The sequence below is a fragment of the Syngnathus floridae genome, chromosome 5 (assembly GCF_059516105.1).
Source record: "Syngnathus floridae isolate MCC-2025c chromosome 5, RoL_Sflo_1.0, whole genome shotgun sequence".
Lineage (NCBI taxonomy): Eukaryota > Metazoa > Chordata > Actinopteri > Syngnathiformes > Syngnathidae > Syngnathus > Syngnathus floridae.
In genome coordinates this window covers 4,826,617-4,848,193 of record NC_142417.1, presented here as the reverse complement: position 1 = coordinate 4,848,193, position 21,577 = coordinate 4,826,617, and the positions used below count along the sequence as shown (strand labels likewise).

The 21,577-nt window shown below is 46.3% G+C and overlaps 2 protein-coding genes and 1 long non-coding RNA gene across 4 annotated transcripts; 2 read left to right on the top strand and 1 right to left on the bottom strand.

Annotated features, from left to right (window-relative positions):
• Positions 1-60: 60 nt before the first annotated feature.
• LOC148397670 (uncharacterized) lies at positions 61-2,470 on the bottom strand. 2 transcript variants are annotated; one of them, XM_088376484.1, is made up of 3 exons: positions 2,122-2,470; positions 1,770-1,892; positions 61-1,415 (listed from the first exon to the last, which is right to left on the bottom strand). In XM_088376484.1, exons 2-3 carry the CDS (start codon positions 1,888-1,890, stop codon positions 484-486), a joined length of 1,053 nt encoding a protein of 350 aa, XP_088232610.1. In that variant the 5' UTR covers positions 1,891-1,892; positions 2,122-2,470; the 3' UTR covers positions 61-483. The 2 variants fall into 2 exon arrangements, with proteins under 2 accessions (XP_088232610.1, XP_088232609.1); XM_088376483.1 differs by having other exon boundaries at positions 1,994-2,134.
• On the top strand, positions 1,793-3,163 carry LOC148397669 (uncharacterized). Its single transcript, XR_015858654.1, has 2 exons — positions 1,793-2,112; positions 2,775-3,163. It is a non-coding gene; the product is annotated as an uncharacterized LOC148397669 (long non-coding RNA).
• A 2,297-nt stretch (positions 3,164-5,460) lies between these two features.
• On the top strand, positions 5,461-21,495 carry LOC148397668 (secretory phospholipase A2 receptor-like). The gene is made up of 49 exons (XM_088376465.1): positions 5,461-5,768; positions 7,585-7,784; positions 7,848-7,954; positions 8,078-8,190; positions 8,260-8,307; positions 8,380-8,535; positions 8,622-8,701; positions 9,180-9,294; positions 9,370-9,417; positions 9,483-9,650; positions 10,892-11,011; positions 11,087-11,191; positions 11,278-11,301; positions 11,685-11,887; positions 11,953-12,059; positions 12,227-12,339; positions 12,411-12,464; positions 12,533-12,688; positions 12,772-12,854; positions 13,191-13,302; positions 13,381-13,428; positions 13,494-13,661; positions 14,093-14,203; positions 14,304-14,411; positions 14,549-14,578; positions 15,754-15,956; positions 16,022-16,128; positions 16,241-16,353; positions 16,441-16,494; positions 16,573-16,728; positions 16,835-16,917; positions 17,055-17,166; positions 17,233-17,280; positions 17,356-17,523; positions 17,917-18,042; positions 18,121-18,222; positions 18,287-18,319; positions 18,388-18,522; positions 18,877-19,029; positions 19,196-19,330; positions 19,415-19,563; positions 19,642-19,762; positions 19,835-19,886; positions 19,956-20,022; positions 20,092-20,225; positions 20,296-20,339; positions 20,398-20,571; positions 20,664-20,815; positions 20,890-21,495. Exons 1-49 carry the CDS (start codon positions 5,708-5,710, stop codon positions 20,998-21,000), a joined length of 5,370 nt encoding a protein of 1,789 aa, XP_088232591.1. The 5' UTR covers positions 5,461-5,707; the 3' UTR covers positions 21,001-21,495.
• Positions 21,496-21,577: the final 82 nt, after the last annotated feature.

Genomic DNA, 21,577 nt, shown 5'->3' with positions numbered 1-21,577 from the left:
TTAATAAAATGCAGTTCATTTAAAATGTTAGAGTTCTGTATTCACAAAATCTCACCACAATTTTCAGACAGTTTTTATACAATGTTTAATATGTAACATGGTGTAATACATAATACATTAGTGGCAGTAAACACTTTTGTAAGACATGACCAGCTAGTATTTTCCTGGGGCATTGATGACGACAGCAGAACAAATGATAAATCAGTAGTTAAGAAGCCAGATTCCAATTTGTCTCAATGAAAAACAAAAAAAACAATTATATGTGACATTCACTCTTTGAGAACACAGCTAAGTCCATGAGTATTTAGATTGTGGAACAACACAAACGTGGGAACCGCGTAACTCCCATCAAGACGATCAATCAGCTGAGCTGTACGACGATGACGACAACGCGATTTGTTCTGCACAACAGAATCGTGTTTGTAGCTCTTCAGACTCAAGTTTAAATAATAGAAAAGATGTGATCCGCTTTGGTTAAATCATTTAGCAGTGTCCCCACATGTGTGTTGTCAAACTGTTCTTGTGAGCGTAGCTTTTACCACAAACAGTACAACTAAAGGGTTTCTCCCCCGTGTGTGTTCTCATGTGTGTTACCAGATGTGGCTTTTGAGAGAAGGTTCGATCACACAGTGAGCAGCTAAAGGGTTTTTCTCCGGTGTGCGTTCTCATGTGCGAGTTCACATAATCCTTGGACGCAAATGTTTTCCCGCAAACGGAACAGCTGTAGGGTTTTTCTCCTGTGTGTATTCTCACGTGCGTTATCACGTGCGACTTATGCGAGAATGTTTTATTACAGAACGCGCAACCAAAAGGTTTTTCTCCCGTGTGTGTTCGCATGTGTGTGCTCACATAATCTCTCGATGAGAAGGTTTTGGTACAAATTGAGCAACTGTAGGGTTTTTCTCCCGTGTGGGTCCTCATGTGCCTTATAATTTTTTCTTTAGCAACATTTTTACCACAAACTGAGCAGATAACATATTTTTTACATGTTGGTGAACTTTTCTTCCTGCTGCGAGTGGTTTCCTTCTCAGAGCATTTTGACATTTTGTCATCACCTTCCCAGTCTGCGTCGCTCCTTGATGGTTCTTCCATGTCATCATCTGACACCGGAGCTAAATGGTCATCTGGTGGTGGTCCAGCATGATGCTTTCCACTTGGACTTGGATGATGAAGCTGTAACCACTTGGCTGGTTTGTCTAAATCGTCTTCGCTCGTCATAACAATGACGTTCAGTGGCAACGCCTCCACCTTCTCCTCCTTAACGCAAGGTGGCTGTGAAGCCTCCTCTCCCTCCTTAACAGATTGTGGCTCTGGATCTTCCTCTTCCTCCTTAATGTGAGAAGGCCGTTGATAGTCTTGCTCAAAAGTGGAGCTCTCCACCTGGGGCTGATGATGAAGTTGTTCCTGCTGAACGCCTACAGGAAACATTTAACTTGATTAATGGTATCGGTACTTGGTATCTACTAAAGAGTTGAGTAACCGTACTGGTATTGGTCTGAACAAAATCTGATGAAAAACATACTTATTTTTTCCACCCATTTACACTGAAATTGAATATTTCTCCCAATATCGGCCTCGATGACTACTAATAATTGGTGTTGGCGCTGATAAAAACAAATGTATCACTTTCGTGTCAGAATGTAATATCGGCACATGCCTACGGACCTTTTTGACGCCTCTCTCAGCAGAACACGAGCTAACAGTGATCAATTTTGTTCCCTCTGAATTACACACAAGCATTTGCGCTTATTTTTCATTTTCTTACTTACTCGTACAATACAACTTGGTGACATCGGACTCCTCCTCTTCCTCCTTGATTTGCAAGGGCAGTGGATCCTCTGCTTCATGAGGGGGCATGGGTTCTTCTTGGCAACCACTCAGTTGTTGCATGTCTGGAGAGCACAAGTGACATAAGGAGGAGTGCAAGAGCCCAAAGAGGAAAGATCAGTCATTCCACAGTCTAGATATGCTTCCATTTTCAAGGCAATACGACCTGCTACTCTCTTTTTCACTCTCGCTTCGCCGAACAACAAGAAATAAAGCGTTGTTGTGCAGCTTGACTTCCAAAATGGACGCGGGCAATGCATTCTGGGTGAACCTAAGACCTCTAAGGTATTTTACCTGCAAATTTGAAAACAGTCGGGCTTTGGTGGATTTTGATCTGTTGACTGCAGTCAGCCAATGTTGTCCTCGTTCGCTTTTCCACTGGGTGGCGAGTCCAATCAATCTAGCTCGCTTTACCTAGATTGGAGACTACAGAACTCACTTTGGGTAATTTGAGTGGAGGAGACTGCATTCATTTGTTGTAGTTGCCATTCGCTCTTCTTCCTTGTGCGGAAAGGTTCTTTTTCTTTTTCTCTTTGACTTGTGAAGCGATTTTACCGCATCACCCTCGCGTTTTGTTTCTCGACCATTGAGACGCCGACTTCCGTATTCTTCTTCGGTGGTAGTTCAACGGCATCCCGGCACCTCCGCCATCTTGCGGTGATATCAATGAGTGCAGTGAAGGAAAAATAATGAAAAAGGAAACAATAATTCTGCAATTCGGAAACGTAATATATTTGAATGTATAGTATAATGAGTATTTTATTGAAAAAAAATGTACTATTATTGTATCAATGCTAAATACGTCACAAACATATACACCTTGCGAAGAATCAGTCTGCAGTAGAATGAAGAGAAGAACAATGATTTATGTTGCCCTTCACAGCTAAACAGAACATTTACAGCACTTCAAAAGATGAGAATAAAAAATAATAATCAATACGCTTTAGGTGGCGCAAAAGCTGATAGCGGCTAGCTGGATTCTCGGGGACCAATTCAAGATGAAGAAACTGCAGCTCAACCTCCTTGAAGACACTGCCAGGACAATCGAGGGCACCTCCGACATCCATTTTTTCATTGATTTTCATATTATGTATTACTTGTGCCCTCTCTGCATCCATTACAACCTGGTGATCCTGAAAGGGGGATCCTTCCATCTGTGGTCCCTTCTCAAGGTTTCTCATTTTCCCCTGGCAGGGGTTTTTTGAGTTTCTCCTTGCCCTTTTGGGAGCTTATGATCAGGGGATGCTTTGAGAATAATTGTCAATGTTTGGCTATGTGAAGCCCTTTGAGACTCTTTGTGATTTAGGGCTATACAAATAAACTTGACTTGACTTGACTTATACGCGGTCACGTCCAATTTCAATATTGTGGGCTACGACTGTAAAAAAAAAAAAAAAGAAATCACAGCAAAGGTAGACTTTCTTTATTACGGCTTTTCTCCGTTTTCCCTCCCACTTGCCAAAAACATGCATGGTCGGCTGATTGAGCACTCTAAGTTGCCCGTAGGTGTGAGTGGAAGTATGCATGGTTGTTCGTCTCTGTGTGCCTTGCGATTGGCTGGCAACCGGTTCAGGGTGTCCGCCGGCTACTGCTCGATGACTGCAATCAAAAAACCTTTCTTCTTTTTTTCACTTTGCGCTTATTTTGTTTTGATACTTTTGGAAACAAAATAGAAAGTGGCCCACTGAAACTAACTCCCTGCCTCCTCTTTGCTCGCAAGGCCCACCGCCCGTGCTTGTCGTGACCCCACTGATTCTAGACGCACATCATTTTTCTTTGGGATTCCTTTGAGGCGTGATGTCATGGATAAAGTGAGTCAGGTTCACAGCCCATTGCCATACAAAAAAATGACTTAGGTGGGTCTGAGTGCGCTTTTCCTCAGGTTTCATCACCGTGTGTGTATGGGCCAGTCTGCCTGGGGACCAGTGGTGGCTGGGAAGAAACTGACCTTTTTTCTTGTCTGTCTGTCACACACACTCACTCACACCGTCATATTCGGGAATCAAACTCATGGTGTCGCAACACTACGCCATCAGCGGCTCCCCCAAAACTGGACTTTGTAGGCGAGGCGACCCCGTCTGCTGGTCGGATGGAACGATTTGGCCCCACCCTGGAGTTGCAGCCAACCATGGACTTGTCACATAAGTAACAAGCAGTGTTGCTGTTTATGTGTCTGCTCCTTCTTGTTGACAACTCAGCACCCTTTCTGGACCAGTATGACTACCTCAAGGTCGTCAAGGAAATAGTCAGGCTTATCGGTCCATCAGTGGATTTTTGTTTTCTGCTTTTGTTGCTGAATATTGATTGTCCACAAAAACAACACTGGGTCCCCATTGTGACCTGCAGTGAAAATGAAAGAAAATGTCACGTTTGTTTTCAACATTTGCATTATTTATTCAACTGTTATTTCTTTCTACATCTCATGTGGGGAATTTTGCCCCTAAGTGGATACTTTTTAGTTGTTATTATCAATTTGGCCCATGATCAACTATGTGTCTTTGTGCTCTTGTTAAACAAGTGGAAGAAGCCTTGAATGTTCTGACGACTCCCCCGCAGCAAAGCCAAAGGAGCCTGATGAGTCCAAAGTCATTTTTCAGTTTGTTCGCCCTTGCTGCGTGGTGCTGTCACGTGTCTGCCGGTCGGAAGGAAGGACTCAGCCCCGCTCCCTGGTTTCAGGCAACCTTGGACTCGCAACATAAGTAACAAGCAGTGTTGCCGTTTGTGTGTCTGCTCCGTCTTGTTGAAAACTGAGCCCCCTTTTTAGACCGGTTTAGTCGACCTCAAGATCATCATAAAAGTAGTCAGGCTTACTGGTCGATCAGTGGATTTTTGTTTTCTCCTTTTGCTGCTGATCAGTTGGTTCCCATTGTGACCTGCGGTAAAAATGAAAGAAAATATCATATTTGTTTTAAAAATTTGCATTCTTTATTGAGTACATTGTCAATGGAATTGCCACTCGGTTCCATTTCACTCAATTCCAGGTTTCTCTGTATGGGTGGCAAATAAGTCACGCCCTTCTCCTCAAATCGAGTCACTTTGCTACAAAGTAGCGAGTGTTTACAAGCAATGCCGAAAGGAAAATGCACGTTCACAGAGGAGTTGAATCAAAGATTCAATAAAAAGATGATACTTTTTATGATCGTATTTATCTTATAGATATTATGAATAAAAAGTATTCTACATATGTTTTGTGCTTTTGCACTCGAGGCCTGCGAGGCTCAATTGGAGACGCTTTCCCCTCATTTCTCTCAGATTCATTTGCTCATCTTTCATTTTCATTCAAAAGCACGTCGGCTAAATGTATTTTCTCATGTTCTCTGAAAATCAACATGAATTCTGAGAGGCGTGAATGGAAAAGCTTCTGTAGTCTTGTCTACCCTTGAACATAAATTGAGTGACACCTCATTGAATTCCAACTTTCACACTTGGATTTAATTATTTATATTTACAGTTAAATGAGTAGACTGCTTTTCGCTGTTGTTCATGTCAAGAACATTTACAAAGTTACAAAAAAATAAAGGAATCAAAGGTTGCAGTGCTGTTTTCTTTTTTTTTTCCCCGCGTCGCTTGAGAGTGCTTTGAGATGACTACCTTCGAATGTGACGTGTTTGACGTACGCGGCATGTGGGCGTGGCTGCGCGCGCGCGCGCCACTCCTCACGTCGCTTGAGAGTGCTTTGTGATGACTACCTTTGACTGTGATGTGTTTGACGTAGGCGGCGTGTGGGCGTGGCCTGCCTCTGGCTCGGAGCAGGGTGCACCAAACGTCCATTTTTCACTGGACTAAAATCAACTAGCTATTCTCAGTGAGGCGACTTATCATTTCTTTTCTCCCGACTCCAACCGTTGCGACCTTCTGAGAGGGGGGATTTTCCTCCAAGATGTGGAATAAACTAAAATGTGTACTTCTCCTGATTGGCATATATGGGACATGTGCTTCAGGTAAGCAATTTGTATCTTTAGTCCATTGAAACAACAGTAAAGAGCTGGAGAACCGATGGAATGTACTGTACTGTGAGTTCGCATGACTGCATCTGGTGCCTGAGATAAAGAATAAATCATTGCAATGTCACAAATTTGGACGACAACCACTTTAATGAACTTTGAAGAATCCTCATTATTCGGACACTTTGATGTAGTTGCTGTGTACAACTTGGTTTGAGAGGAGCCTAATTGCTTTGCGCCGCGGTCAATTGTCCCGGACCGGACCTTTCTTGTTATCGAGGCTTGCCTTTAATCTCATTTTCGTCATTCATGTGTGCTGCTGTTATGTCCGAACGAACGAGCTACTTGACTTTGAAATGACGAGCTAAAACCGCTGAGTCAAGTGTCATGGCTTTATTTTTATTTTTTTACGGCGGCAAACGAGCCGTTTCTGAATTGTAAGTGCGCACTGGCTGTCAGTATGATGTATTGAAGTTGAACATATAACATCAAAATATTCTATCTAAAATTGCCCTTTAGTTTTGAAAACCGAATGTGTTTATATGTGCTGTCGCGTCACTGGGCTTTTCCTTCCATCTCTTTTTTTCCGCGTTACTTTTGTTTTTCCTTCGCTCTGTTTTTTTGTATCTTTTTTTTCTTAAAACATGGGCACACTTGGAATTCAGGAGCGGCTGATTAGACTTTGTAACACTTACGTAGATGAGTTGCACCGTTAGGGTTTAAGACAGGGAATGACAACAAGACACAATAATAAATGATATATAATAATAATAATAATGATAATAGTGATAATAGTGATAATACTAGTTAATAATAATAATAAAAGAAATACATTTATTATTAATAATGATGATAATAATAATAATAAAAAAATCTGAATAATAATTTATCACAGCCCTTTATACAAGAGATTATGCACAAGTGTATATAGACAAGATATTTCTTGGCGCCCCTATTATAAGAGTTTTTTCATGATTTATATGAGCTAATTATGATGAATAATAATCATTATTAGTCATTATTATTAATAGTTTCTTACAGTCCTTGATACAGTATTAGCAATAATTTCTTACAGCCCCTTTATACAATAGATATTTCTTAGCACCTCTGTTACAAAAAAATCATGGTTATTATGATCTAGATCATAATCATTGTTATATTAATAATTATATTGTAATTATATTATTAATAATACACCTTCGTGTTTGGTCTGTTATCTTCACACGCAAAAAAGTTGCAACACAGTTGTGCGGTCCAACCGTTGCAACGTGTTCCATTCGATTGAGTTGCGTTGTGCTTTAGCACCCTCCAGTGGAGAAATGTGTGATGACCTGATTTGAGCTTAGGTCATTGGTCATCGATATGCCACACGTGCGTAACTGCTGGGTGGGGTAATTGCTGAGGGTGAAGATGATGATGATGACGATGATGGCGTCTTTTAAGTGGAACAACTTGCACCATTGGTGGCTGACTACATACTTTTTGCCCCACTTTACATCTGAAGCTTGGTATCTTCACTTTGGGGCAATTGTGTGCAATCCTTGGCAGGCGTAAGTGATGCTTTTATGCCAACAATCAGCAGCTCCACTTTGCTGCATGGCGCTGGCTGGACCCAAAAATGAAGGACAGGCAAGTTTTTGGAAGGGGCCAAAGCGACAATGGGCGTTGCCCCCCCCATCCCCCACCCCACCCCTGATAGAATCCTCCTGCATTTGGTTGAGATGCCCCCAATGAAGAGCACAGAGTAAAAACATGCAAGTGTTCCATCAGCGTGCTCTGATCTGTCCGCGTGATCCCCAAATTGTGCCTTCAGCCAACAAGTGTCTTCCCGGGTGGCGCGAGCACGACTCCAGCTGCTACAAGAAGGTGGAGGAGCCCAACGGATGGCTGGGGGCCCGGCACCACTGCGTCTGGCAGGGCGGCGACCTGGTCTCCATCACCTCCTCGGCCGAGGAGGACTTTGTGAAGGACACCATGGGCAACACCCGCTTCTGGCTGGGACTCTCCAACCAGGTGAGACGGAAGCAGTCGTGGACTCTGCAGCAACAACTGGAACTGTTTTCTTTTTCCCCCCAGAAATGCGACGACGTCTGGTGTGGCTTTGTAGCCGGAAACCAGGAGCTGATCTGGTCTGATGGCAATGCAACGACACACACCAACTGGGCCTTAGACCACTTTAAAAGGTAAGAAGTCACATCTTCGCATGCTGTTGTCAGGCGGACACGCGTAAAGGTTCTGGAACCAATTTTGAGAACGAGCACTCAAGGAAAAATAGGAAAATGTTCCTTTTTATAATCTACCGACAGCGCCGACGTCGCGTCCTGCGCCTACGTCAACCAAGGAGCTTTGTATTTGCCTGGGAGGTGGAGGTCTGGCTCCTGCGCTTCCTCGCTGGCCTACATGTGCAAACGGCCGCTGAGTAAGTCTGCACGTCCGTGGTCACGTTGCTGATGAAAGGTGAGATGCGCAAACGGGTCTTTTTTTGCAGGCTGTGGACGGATGTGTACCTCCAATAATGTTTCTGCTGTTATGAAGAGTGAGTTGGAGCACGCTTCTTTGCACCATCTCGTCATGGTTTCCTCCTCAATGTTTTTCTTTGTGGCCTCAGCTTCCGACTGCGACGATGGCAACTTGCTTTATGGCGATGATTGCTATCTTTTCGACGCGACGCCTAGAACTTGGGATGATTGCGAGAAGTTTTGTCTCGCCCAGCGAGGCCACCTGGCTAGCGTACACTCTGACCAAGAGGCCCGATTCATTAATGGTGAGCACCAAGAAGAACCGCCACAGTCGTCATTTGGCTGAAGCTCTTCTTGCCCTGAAGCTCTTGTTCTCCTTCCTTTTATGAAGATCACTCAACCTACCTTGACACTTGGGTGGGAGAAAAGAAGAAGGGCAACAACTACGAGTGGACTGACGGAAGACCTAATGTAAGTGGATTGCTGAAGGCCTTTGGAAAAGTCATGTTGCAGGCATCCGTCTTGTCTGGAGGCATCGGGCAGCCGCTTACAAAGTATTGGCGCTCAGATTTTAGAGAGGCGGTTAAGATGATATATCCTGGACGGTGGCTCGGCTTTGTCGGGTTAGTTGCTTTGTGCACGTTTTCCCCAGACATTTATTTGGGTTGCCAGGGCGGGCACAACGTTTCATTGCAATGTTCATACTACTTTGACTGCCAGGGTTAGTTGCTTTGTCCATGTTTTTCCCAGATTTTTATTTGGGTTCCCAGGACGGGCACAATGTTTTATTGCAATGTTCATACTACTTTGACTAACAAAGTGAACCCAACAACCAAAGTGAAACTTTAATGAGAGAAGGTACGAAAACGCTGCAAGTGAGGAAATGAGGCGGGAAGATGACTACATCGAATGCAACACGCTAAAGTTCTGTCCAAAATCTCGTCCGCAGGACTACAAAAGAACTAGGTACTACAGCAATAATGGTGCCTGTTCTGAATTGTATGGGCCCAACCTGTATAGAAATGCTCGTTGCCACGTGACACAGCCACTGGTCTGCAAAACAGGTGCAAACGTCCCTCCTGAGCGCCCCTTTTGGATGCGTGAAGCATTTGGTCATACTCTCTCCCCTTTTTCTGCAGCTAAGCGCGGAGGGCCTCCACAGCTGCCACCATTAGTCGGCCAGCCGGGTAGGTGTCCCGCACTGTCGCCGTCTTACGCTGTCTTGCGCTGTCTTACGCCGTCTGGCTCGCAGACTGGACTCAGAAATGCGGCTGGTGGCTGGACGACCCCACCAACGACTTCTGCTACCTGATGATCCGCCAGCCCACCAAGACCTGGCAGGAGGCACAAGCCGACTGCCAACGCCTCCACGGGAACCTGCTCAGCATCACCGACGACCATGAGCAGACCTTTGTACATGGTAGGCGGCCATGAATTGAAATATTGGTGGTGGTGGTGTTGTATGTTGATTTCGAACCTATTTAAAACATGACAGACAATAGCAAAATAAAACACCACTTTAAAGTGCCATATCTGTCACTGAAACAAACAACCCAAAAACCCCAACAACAAGGAATGCTCGAGTAGGAGGAAGCAGAGCTGTTCAGATTCCCACCCTAATCCGTTCAACCAATAATTCAACACATGAATCAATAAAACACAAGTAGATAGACTTTCAGATTTCTTTTTGCCTGTGTGTAGTGCGTTTTGTCTTGTTTTTCCTCATACATGTTGAGAAACCATTTTTTCCACACTTTTTTGGAACACTTTTATGTTTGCGCTATTTGCGTGCTCATTTTCCAGACCATTCCACAATTTCACCCCACAGACATCCTCCATCCCCACATTTACTTGAGCTCTTTTCATGACATTGACCAGATGAAACGCTTCTGCAATTTCGCCACTCACTTTTCTTGTTCATTGTAATCAGTTGAGGTTTTGCTTTCACTTCTCTTTACAAGCGCTACTACTTCTTTTTGTGCCAACTGCACCAAGAAATATTTCAGCCTTTCACTCCGATTGAGCAGCCGCCATTCGCCCGAGTCTGTCTGGATCCTGTATTTTTCCTGCCGGCTGGTCCCACATTTACGAAAAAAAAAAGATTGAATCCATTCCCCACTGCTTTCATCGTATATTGATGGGTCACTTTCAATGTCATATCGATCTAACAATATATATATAATTTTGTTTTTAGCTCCGTTGCACTGTAATATTGCCCCCTTTGTATTATTTTTACTACAATCTAACATTTTATGATGACGTTCCTTCTTGTGTGTCCTCATACTGCTGGTTAATTTATTCTTGCATTTTTATGAATTGTTTACACAGCGTGTTCTTCTCCTTGCAGGCCTTTTTTAATCCTTTAGTGACCCATGGACTCTTTGCCTCTTTTTGGTAGTATTTTATGGTATAATGTTTGAAAGAAAGTTAGAAATCCACGCTCCATCCTCGTCAAGCACATTCTAGTCCTGTTTCAACACTTGACTCAACATATGTATGTATGTATGTATGTATGTATGTATGTATATACATACACATACACATACACACACACACACACACACATAAATTTGGAGCTGAGAAGTCGATCACCCGGAGCTCAACGTATGACGCGTCCTCCTCACTCGGGTCCTCTTGATGATGTCGTTTATTCCGCTACAGGTTACGTCAAGGGTCTGACCAATGCATCCCCTCTGTGGTTGGGCGCCAATGTCGACGTCAGTGCCAAAGGCAGCGAGTGGGCTGACGAATCCCCGATCGAATACGTCCACTCGATTATAGGTTTGTTGGAGACAGTTGTCTGCTGCATTTTGGAGGAATGTAAGAGCACTGAGATCTTCTCTCCCGCCCCCCCAGGTACCTTCGATCGTAATTGTCTTTCCTTCCTCACTGGCACCGGCGACTGGAAGTACGACTCGTGCCAAAACAAGAGAGGTTACGTCTGCAAGAAAAGAGGAAATGGTGAGAGGCAACGCCCCACCGACTGTTTGTCATCGCCCCTTGACGTCTGTCTGTGCCTTGATGTCTCTCTTCCTTTCCTCTTGCAGTAAAGGCTACGCCGGCTCCTGACTGTAAGTCGCCTTTGACTGTGTCAAAAACAATGATCCTGGAGTCACACCATGCCAACCAACAAATTGTGTGCTTTTTCATTTTTATGAAGTAATCAGCCACATGTTGAATGTTTGTTTTGCATCGTCTTAACTTGTACAGCGGCACTTTGTATGCGGCCGTGGTTGTTTCTGAATTTTCCGAAATCCTTTAAAAATGTAAACGTTTCTGATGCCATTGGGCTAAGCTAACCAAGTCGAGTCCCGGATCTTCCAATTTGCCTGAGAAAATGTAGATTTGGCCAACCGTGACCCGCAAATTGCCCTTTGCTCAAAATGGTGGACTGAAGGGCAAAAACAGGAGTGTGCTCTGACCTGTCCGCCTAATCCCCAAATTGTGCCTTCAGCCAACAAGTGTCTTCCCGGGTGGCTCGCGCACGACTCCAGCTGCTACAAGAAGGAGATGATTCCCAACGGTTGGCTGGGGGCCTGGCACCACTGCGTCTGGGTGGGCGGCAACCTGCTCTCCATCACCTCCTCGGCCGAGGAGGACTTTGTGAAGCGCACCATGGGCGAGGACACCCGCTTCTGGCTGGGACTCTCCAACCAGGTGAGACGGAAGCGGCAGTGGACTCTGCAGCGACAACTGGGACTGTTGTTCTTTTCCCCCCCCAGAAATGCGGCAAGGTCTGGTGTCGCTTTGAAGGCGGGAGCCAGAATCTGACCTGGTCTGATAACCAGACAACGACATACACCAACTGGGCCTCAAATCAACTCAAAAGGTAAGACGTAACAACTTTGCATGCTGATGTCAGGCGGAGGTTCTGGAGCCAATTTTGAAAAACGGCCACTTGGGGAAAGGAAAAAAAACACGGGAAAATAATTACTTTTTTTTTTTATATTTTTATTATTTTTGATATTTTTATTTTATTTTTTGTCCTCTCGACAGTGCCGACGTTGCGTCCTGCGCCTACGTCAACCAAGGGGGAAGCGGTGAGCCCGGCAAGTGGAGGTCTGGCTCCTGTCGTTCGTCGTTGGCCTACATGTGCAAACGGCCGCTGAGTAAGCCTGCACGTCGGCGGTCACGTTGCCGTTGAAAGGTGCAAACGGTCCTTTTTTTTTTTTTTTTGCAGGCTGCCCGAAGGGACAGACGTGTTCCCTCAAAAGGGGTCCTGCTGTAGTGAAGAGTGAGTTGCAGCACACTTATTTGCACTTGACCATCTTGTCATGGTCATGTTTTTCTTTGTGGCCCCAGCCTCCGACTGCCAGGGCAACACCTTCCACTATGGCGATTATTGTTATCGTTACGAGAAGACGGAAAAAACCTTTGACGATGCCGAGAAGTTCTGTCGTTCCCGGGAAGGCCACCTGGCTAGCGTCCACTCCAAGGAGGAGGCCCAATTTGTGTCTGGTGAGCACCAAGAGGAACCGCCGCAGTCGTCATTTGACTGAAGCTCTTCTTGCCCTGAAGCTCGTGTTCTCCTTTTCCTCAAGATCACTCGCAGACCTCACAATCTGTTTTCGTGGGACTCAAGAAGGAGGACGACGACTACGAGTGGAGTGACGGAACAACTTATGTAAGTGAAATGCCTTTGAGAGTCATTTTTCAACAGCTGAGCTGGCAAAGCTCGGGAGCTTAAGATCAGGGGATGCTTTGAGAATAATTGTCAATTTTTGTCTAAGCCCTTTGAGGCTGTTTGTGATTTAGGGCTATACAAATAAACTTGACTTGACAAAATCCAAAATTTGTGTAGGATAAAAATCAAAGTGGGCATAGGAGAAATGCTGCTCGAGGCTTCAAATTTTGGATTGTTTTGGAAGGGAAATTGGCAAAACTTGGGCGCGAGTGAGCGATTGCCGAGGAAGGGCGTTGGGAAGCCGAGTAGAGTCCAACATGCTCATGTCGTCTGCAGGACTACAACGACTGGAAAAATGACGCCAAGGGGGACTGCGCATTCCCAAATTCTGATGGGGAGTTGAGTGCCAGCTCCTGCACAACAAAGCGGCCATTTGTCTGCAAAAGAGGTGCGAACGCCCCTTCCGAGCGCTCCTTCTGCACATATCAAGCATTTGCTCATATTTGGAACCCCCCTTCCCCTACAGCCCAGCACGGAGGGCTTCCACAGCTGCCAGCACTAGTCGGCCAACCGGGTAGGTGTCCCGCACTGCCGCCGGCTTGCACTGTCTTGGGCCATCTGATGCCGTCTGGCTCGCAGAATGGACTGACACATGCGGCTGGTGGCTGAACGACCCAACCAACGACTTCTGCTACCTGATGATCCGCCAGCCCACCAAGACCTGGAAGGAGGCGCAAGCCAACTGCCAACGCCTCCACGGGAACCTGCTCAGCATCACCGACCATGATGAGCAGATCTTTGTACATGGTAGGCAGCCATTTGTTGGTGTCATGAATGAATGAATGAATGAATGAATGAATGAATGGACGGACGAATGAATGAATGTACGAATGGATGACTGAATGAATCAATGGAACAAACGAATGGTGTCGTTCCAAAATGCGCTTCATGGGCTCAATGAGCGGGTCAGTAAAGCGTATCTCTGGAAGATCCACCTAAGAGCACCCCAATCCACTGACTTTCAAAACCGGACTTAAAACTCACCTCTTTACTCTAGCATTTCCGTAATTCCTGTTCTCATATCCTAGTTGTCGTCCAGTTGTTTTATACTTGTCCTTGCTTTGTTTTCTTGTTTTTACTTGCAATGTAGCACTTTGAGATTCCTCCGAATGTAACGTGCGTTAGAAATATAATTTATTATTATTAGATCCTGTTTCACCTTTGCCTTGGGTCCACAGGTTACGTCATGTCTCTGACCTCTCTGTGGTTGGGCGCCGATGTCTCCACCACGGAACATGACGCCCAATGGACTGACGGATCCCCGTTCACTTACATCCACTCGAGTGCAGGTCGGTCTGAAAGCATGTCTGATGCTTATCGGCTGCACTTTGGATGAACGGCGGAGCGCTGAGATCTTCCCTCCCTCCCTCCCTCCCTCCCTCCCTTCAGGTGACCCCGGAGAGGGCAAGTGTCTTTCCTTATTCACTGCCAACGGCGTCTGGAAGCACGACACGTGCGACAAGAAGAGAAGCTACGTCTGCAAGAAGATGAAAAAAGGTAAGTTGTATGCTCTGCTGGCCGTCATCGCGCATTGACGTCCGTCTGTGCCTTGACGTCCGTCTGTGCCCTGACGGCCGTCTGTGCCCTGACATCAGTCTTTGCCCTGACGTCCGTCTTTGCCTTTCCTCTTGCAGGAGTGGCAGAACTTTCGCTGTCTTCTGACGGTAAGCAGCCCGACAAAATTAGTCACAACTTCTGTGCAATTTTTCTTATTTTATTAAGTCCGGGAGGAATTGACAATAAAGGAGACTTTGACTTTGACTTTGACTTTGAAATGTACTTGAATGTTTTTTGCGTTGACTCGCATGTGGCGATGTTTGTTTCACAAGCGTGCTTTATAAAGGTGATTTTTTTTTTTGTTTTTTTTTTTGTAGGGAACATTTCAAATTGTAAACGTCTCTGATGCCATAGGGCTAACCCAGTGCTTCTCAATTATTTTCTGTGATGCCCCCCCCCAGGGAGAAGAAAACATTTTGCGCCCCCTCCATGTTAGTAACATTAAAGCAAACGAAATATAAATAAAAAAGATCAACTTACAATAAAGAATAACTTTATTATTAACATTGTTTTTAGTCTGTAACAGATCAAAGTGCATCACTGCCTGAAATAAAAAAAATAAGTATTCAAACTATAAACATTCTTGAGCAACTGCCATTTTATGCTGAAGAAAATACAATAAAATAATAAACATACATAGTATTAAATTAAATAACAGCAAGAAATAATATTCAAAGTAATCAGCAACATTAACTCAGGAGCACAAGATATAAAAAAAAATGTAACCTACAAAAATACATAAAACAATTTGTGCTGTTCTTTAATCAAAACGAGGCAGCACTCCACGGCTCTTCTGCCATGGCGTGTTTTTTTTTTTTTTTTTTGCACTGAGCAATATGGTACGCTGCTTTATATGATGCTTACAGTGCTTGCTGAATGACTAAAGTAGCATTCACAAAGTGGGATGATTGCTCAATATTTTTCTATGGTGTTCCACTGCACTTTTTTTCACGTGCTCTGTTCCGTGCGCTCTCCACTGTAGAGCGGAGACTCCTTGCGCACACTCTTCCAGTGATACCGCCACCTACTGCAGTGGATGTCTAATTACTCTCATCTAGTACACCCAAAAGAAAAGCGTGTTCCCCGGTGTCACACGCGCCGCCCCAGGAAGCACTGGGCTAACCTAACAAGTCGAGTCCCGGATCTTCCAATTTGCCTGAAAACATGTGCGAGACAAGTTTTGGCCAACCGCGACCTGCAAATTGCCCTTAGCTCAAAATGGTGGACTGAAGAGCAAAAAACAGGAGTGCGCTCTGATCTGTTGCCCAAATTGTGCCCTCAGCCAGCAAGTGTGCTCCCGGGTGGCTCGCGCACGGCACCAACTGCTACAAGAAGGTGGAGGAGCCCAACGGTTGGCTGGGGGCCTGGCACCACTGCGTCTGGGAGGGCGGCGACCTGCTCTCCATCACCACCTCGGCCGAGGAGGACTTTGTGAAGGACACTATGGGCAAGGACACCCGCTTCTGGCTGGGACTCTCCAACCAGGTGAGACGGAAGCGGCAGTGGACTCTGCGGCAACAACTGGAACCGTTTTCTTTTTTCCCACCCAGAAATGCGACGACGTCTGGTGTCGCTTTGAAGGCGGGAGCCAGAATCTGACCTGGTCCGATGGCGAGAATATGACACACACCAACTGGGCCCCAAATCAAGACGAAAGGTAAGATGTAACAACTTGTTCTGGTCAGGCGGACACGCGTAAAGGTTCTGGAACCAATTTTGAGAATGAGCACTCAAGGAAAATTCCTTTTTGTTTTTTAATCTACCGACAGCGCCGACGTCGCGTCCTGCGCCTACGTCAACCAGGGGGGAAGGGGTCAGCCCGGCGAGTGGATGTCTGGCTCCTGTGATTCCTCGTTGGCCTACATGTGCAAACGGCCGCTGAGTAAGCCTGCACGTCTGCGGTCACGTTGCCGTTGAAAGGCGCAAACGGGCTTTTTCTTTTTTTCTTTTTTTTTTTTTTCTTTTGCAGGCTGCCCGGAGGGACGGACGTGTTCCCCTAAAAGTGGTCTTGCTGTCGTGAAGAGTGAGTTGCAGCACGCTTATTTGCATTTTAACCATCTGGTCGTGGGTTCCTCCTCAATGTTCTCCATTGTGGCCTCAGCTTCCACCTGCGACAATGGCAACCTACTGTATGGCGATCATTGCTACTTTTACTCGAAGCTGCACAAAGATTGGGAGGATGCCGAGAAGTTCTGTGTTGCCCAGAGAGGCCACCTGGCTAGCGTCCACTCACAGCAAGAGGCTCAATTCGTGTTTGGTGAGCGCTAAGACGAACCGCCGCAGTCGTCGGTCCCACAAAGCTGCCGTCATTTAGCTGAAGCTCTTCTTGCCCTGAAGCTGTTGTTGTCCTTCCTTTCCTCAAGATCACTCGCAAAGCGTTTCGTATTCTTGGCTGGGACTGAAGAAGAAAAGCAACAACTATGAGTATAGTGACGGAACAGCTTTTGTAAGTAAATTGCTGACGGACTTTGGAAAAGTCATTCTGCACGAGCTAGGTTGGGAAAGTTGAAATTTGAGGACAACAATTGCGCGGAGGAAGGGCGTTGAGAAGCTGAGGGTCCAACGCCCTCATGTTGTCCACAGGACTACGCCGGGTGGCAAGATGGCGCCACGGAGGACTGCGCATTCCCAAATTCTGTTGGGAAGATCGACGGCAGCCCCTGCACAACGAAGCGGCCGTTTGTCTGCAAAACAGGTGCAAAAATGTCCCTCCTGAGCGCTCCTTCATGCACTTGCTCATTCGCCCTCCTTTACCATGCAGCCAAGCGTGGAGGGCCTCGACAGCTGCCACCATTAGCCAGCCAACAGGGTAGGTGTCTCACACCGCCGCCGTCTTCTACGCTGTCTTATGCTGTTTTGCCCTCCTGCGCCGGCTGTCCCGCAGGCTGGACTGACAAATGCGGCTGGTGGGTGGACAACCCCTCGGACGACTTCTGCTACCTGTTCAACTTTCAGCCCACCAAGACCTGGCAGGAGGCGAAAGCCGACTGCAAAGGCCGCCAAGGGAACCTGCTCAGCATCGCCGACTCGCGCGAGCAGGGCTTCATACACGGTAGGGGGGCATGAATTTAAATATATTGGCCATAATCAAGTGGAAAATTCTTATTCTCTGACATGAAGCAAACGAGAAATAGAAGCTAAAGTAAATCGCAAAAGCCGTCATGTCTTCGTATCCGGTCTTTATACGCGGTAGGCTGGCCATGAATTTGCTAAGTCTTTGAGAAAACCCTTTTTTTTTTTCTGCTACGCCTTCCTTTCCAACTCAAAACATGATAAACCCGAGCGAGATATGGCCAGCGTTTCTCGGTTGTTGTTGTTTGTTGTTTCACTCTTTGTTGCAGTATTGTTAGCGCTTTGTCACAGCTGTGCCGCACCCATCAAGTTGTAGTGCAGAGTCAAGTGTGAGTCGTTTTGTAATCTTGCATGTGCTCCTTCGGACCCAAAGGTATCGCCAAGCTTCTGGCGATGAATGATGACGCCTCCCTGTGGTTGGGCGCCGACGCCTCCATCAAGCGTGACGGCGACAAGTGGACTGACGGATCCCCCTTCTCTTACCTCCACTCGAGTGCAGGTCGAGCTGAGCCGGTTGTCAGCTGCACTTTGGAGGAACGGATGAGCGCTCAGATCTTGTTTGCCTCCCTCCCTCCAGGTGTCACTGAAGGGGGTAAATGTCTTTTCTTGCTCACTGGCAGCGGCGACTGGAAGCGCGACAAGTGCGACGAGAAGAGAGGCTACGTCTGCAAGAAAAGAGGTAAGTGAGATGTGAGGTGGACCGTCATCACGTTCGACATCCACGTTCTGGTTCCCGCTTGTAGGAAAACCAGCAAAACCCCAGCTGCCACATGACGGTAAGTCACCTTGTACGTCTCTGTAAAAAAAAACACATGGAGAAAAGTCAACAGTTGTGCTCTCACAGGCTACAAGAAGGAGCTTCTCTGCCAAGACGATTGGAAGTCCCTCGAATGTCCCGATGAAAGAGTCATCCGCATACGGTCGGCTTTCCATGGACGGAAGCGTAGCGACGTCTGTCCGAGTGGCGGCGGATCACGCGGTAAGAATCCTCCAGTGGCATCGTTGTTTTTGGCTCGCTGTCCTGGAGCCGTTTCTGTCACGAGGCTTTCACACGCCGTCAGCGTTGGAGGTAACTCGTTTGTAACATATCACTCAATATCAATATGCATGGGGATGGACGTGTGAGCGATGGCAATAGAAGGTGTTTACTTGACTTTTTCTTTGAATAAAAATACAAAACGATGAAAAAGAGCTAAGCCGGGCGCTTTTTGGATTCCTCTTTTTCTAATAGTCATTAACCATTAAAATCCCCTACGTCCTGTGACAAGTTGAAGGCAGTATGCAAGTGTGCGAATAAAATGCGTGTGAAATGGTGGCGTGTTGTCACTTGCAGATGACTGCAGGGTGGAAGGGGCTCTCCGTCGCTTCAGAGGATTGTGTGACAACTATCAGATTTGCCCCATTTACCCCATTTACCTTACGGATACGGACTCCTGCCCTGGTGTCTCCAAATACTTCCACGTCGTCTACAGCTGCGAGAAGAAAGGTGGGCTTCACATCCTGACACTTGCCGATGGATGATGTGCCAAGGAAAGAATCCAACGGATCCCCAGATAGAGCATTGGCTAGGAACGGGTGACCAGACATGAGAATGACTGAGCGAGCGTTCCTTCCACATTGTCTTTTTTTTTTTTTTTTTTGTCTTTCCCCAGTGTGTCTTGATAGTCTGGGCATCGCTGACGGGAGGATCCCAGACTCTTCTTTTTCAGCCTCTTCCTCTGCGATCAATGCCGAACCTCACAAAGCGCGTCTGGGGGGCAGCGGTTGCTGGAAACCGTCCAAAATCTGTATGTAAAAAAAACCCCCACAGCTCTCCGTCCGTCGTTGTTGCTGGTAGTTTGGTATCCTGATGGAATGCCTTCCGCCCTCAGTCGACAGCTGGATCCAGGTGAACCTCGGTCAGAACTTCAAGGTGACAGGCGTCAAGACCCAGAGCTGTACATACCAATTTCAAAGTTCCAGCGTATTTGCGATGCAGTTCAGTATTGACGGAGTGACTTGGTATCGCCACCCAGTACAGGTGAGCGGTCGCTGACTCTCGACTTTGTCGTCCAGGCGGTTGTTGTCACTCATTGCAAACGCGGTGTTCTGTTTCCAGCCTTCTGTGGGGATTTATCTACTAACCAGGCCTGTGTTCGCCCAGTACGTCCGCCTCCTGCCAATGTTTTTGGGCCTACGCTTTGACGTCTTGGGGTGCACGTCTGACGACAGCGCTCGCAGTGAGTACGACGTTTGGAGTGCAGTGAGAAACTAGCAAGAAACGGGCTTTGATTTTCCCTTCTGACCCACAGAGATCTTATGCAACAGCACAGCCACCGACCTCAGCCTCGACGGGCCAATGACGTGAGTCAGACTTGGTATGATGTTTCTTGCCGAAAGGCCTCCTCCTTACTGAGCAAACTACTTCCGCAGGGTCCGGTGCCCACTGGGCTGCGCCCAAGCTGGCTACAGGGTCTACGGAACACGGCTCTACAAACAGGTATATTAATTACCGCACGACCTGCAAATGGAGTTCTTGTTCTATATCTGAGACGTTCTCTGAGTGCAGAACTCAAACGTCTGCGCGGCTGCTATTCACTCGGGCGTCATTGAGAATGAAATGGGAGGAGATGTGACTTTGCTGAAGGGACTGCCACAGACAGCCTACGACGGCTCCACCTGTAACGGAATCATCTCGGAACCGTGCGTGCTCCGCTTTCACTGATGAGTCCACTTAAAGATGCCCGACTCATTCTCACTTTACTGTCTGCAGATATGTGAACAAATTGGCTCCGTCTTACACTTTTGCTGACACGGGTGAGTAGAATGTCCAGAATAGAAAGCATTTCTTCACGTGACGCCATCTTGCGCGCAGAGCCGAGATGCTTGGGATCTGACTGGGAGGAGTTTGCGGACTTCTGCTACAAACGTTTTGATGATACAAAGACGTGGTACGGCGCTCGACACTCCTGCTGGGGTCTCGATGCCAATCTGGTGTCCATTCGCTCCAAGGCTGAGCGGGATTGGCTGCAGGACCTCTTGAAGTCTGGTGCGCGCGCGCCAAGCGTCGCTCACATTGGCTCGATATCTGCCATATCTGGAAAGCCATTGAGAACTCTGTTGCCGTTTTTTCCGCTGCAGCCCCTGGAGACACGTGGACCGGACTGAACGACCTGGTCAATCGCGGCAGATTCGTGTGGTCGGACCGCCAGAAGGTGCCGACCTTCACCAACTGGGCTCCTCCGGGAAAACCTACCGGCCTGATGGAGAATTGCGTGGTCACCTTGAGCCAGGTAGGTGCAGAAAAGATTGACCCGCTCGCCGAAGACAAGTTTAGATTTAAAATCAATCTCATTTTGACTTTCAGTCTGGCAAATGGAAGAAGATGTCCTGCATGCAACTCAACGGCTACGTGTGCAAGATGCCCACAGCGCGTTATCCGCTGGATTTGGACAGTGCCAATGCAAGTTTCGAGTAATCACATGATCATTCTGCTTGGTTTACCATGCATTTTGATTGACTGATTGATTTACCATGCGTTATTATGATTGATGAACCATGCATTGGTCGTCTTGTTAGAGTTAGCATGTGTTATGATTCTGTTTAAGTTACCATGCATTCTATTTCTTCTTGATTAACATGTGATACTATGATTTTCCATGCATTATTATTATTTTGTTCAATTTACCATGCATTATTGTGATTGATTAACCATGCGTTAGTCGTCTTGTTAGATTTACCATGTTATTATTCTGTTTAAGTTACCATGCATTCTTCTTCTTGACTTAACATGTGATATTATGATTTACCATGCAATATTATTTTGTTCAATATTATTCTTAGATTTACCATGCATTTTCATAGTTGATTTCTTATATTTCATTTACTTATTGTTAAATTTACCATGCATTATTATTCCATCTGTTTTACCATGTTTAATTGACCCCAAAAAATAATAAAATAATAAAGACAATTGGTGTCACCTCTCAACTCATTGGATAGTTTACTGATTTGGACAGGGCAATTTCATAATCTGGTCAATTAGATCATACTTT

Bases quoted from the DNA above. Each gene is read 5' to 3' on its own strand.
- LOC148397668 (XM_088376465.1), top strand. From the start codon at position 5,708: ATGTGGAATAAACTAAAATGTGTACTTCTCCTGATTGGCATATATGGG. The intron at 12,855-13,190 runs GTAAGTGAAATG...TGTCGTCTGCAG, and splicing joins GGAGTGACGGAACAACTTAT to GACTACAACGACTGGAAAAA. The intron at 18,320-18,387 runs GTAAGTCACCTT...GTGCTCTCACAG, and splicing joins ACCCCAGCTGCCACATGACG to GCTACAAGAAGGAGCTTCTC.
- LOC148397670 (XM_088376483.1), bottom strand. From the start codon at position 2,087: ATGCATTGCCCGCGTCCATTTTGGAAGTCAAGCTGCACAACAACGCTT. The intron at 1,893-1,993 runs GTCGTATTGCCT...TGTGCTCTCCAG, and splicing joins AGTGAAAAAGAGAGTAGCAG to ACATGCAACAACTGAGTGGT. The intron at 1,416-1,769 runs GTAAGTAAGAAA...TGTTTCCTGTAG, and splicing joins CACCAAGTTGTATTGTACGA to GCGTTCAGCAGGAACAACTT.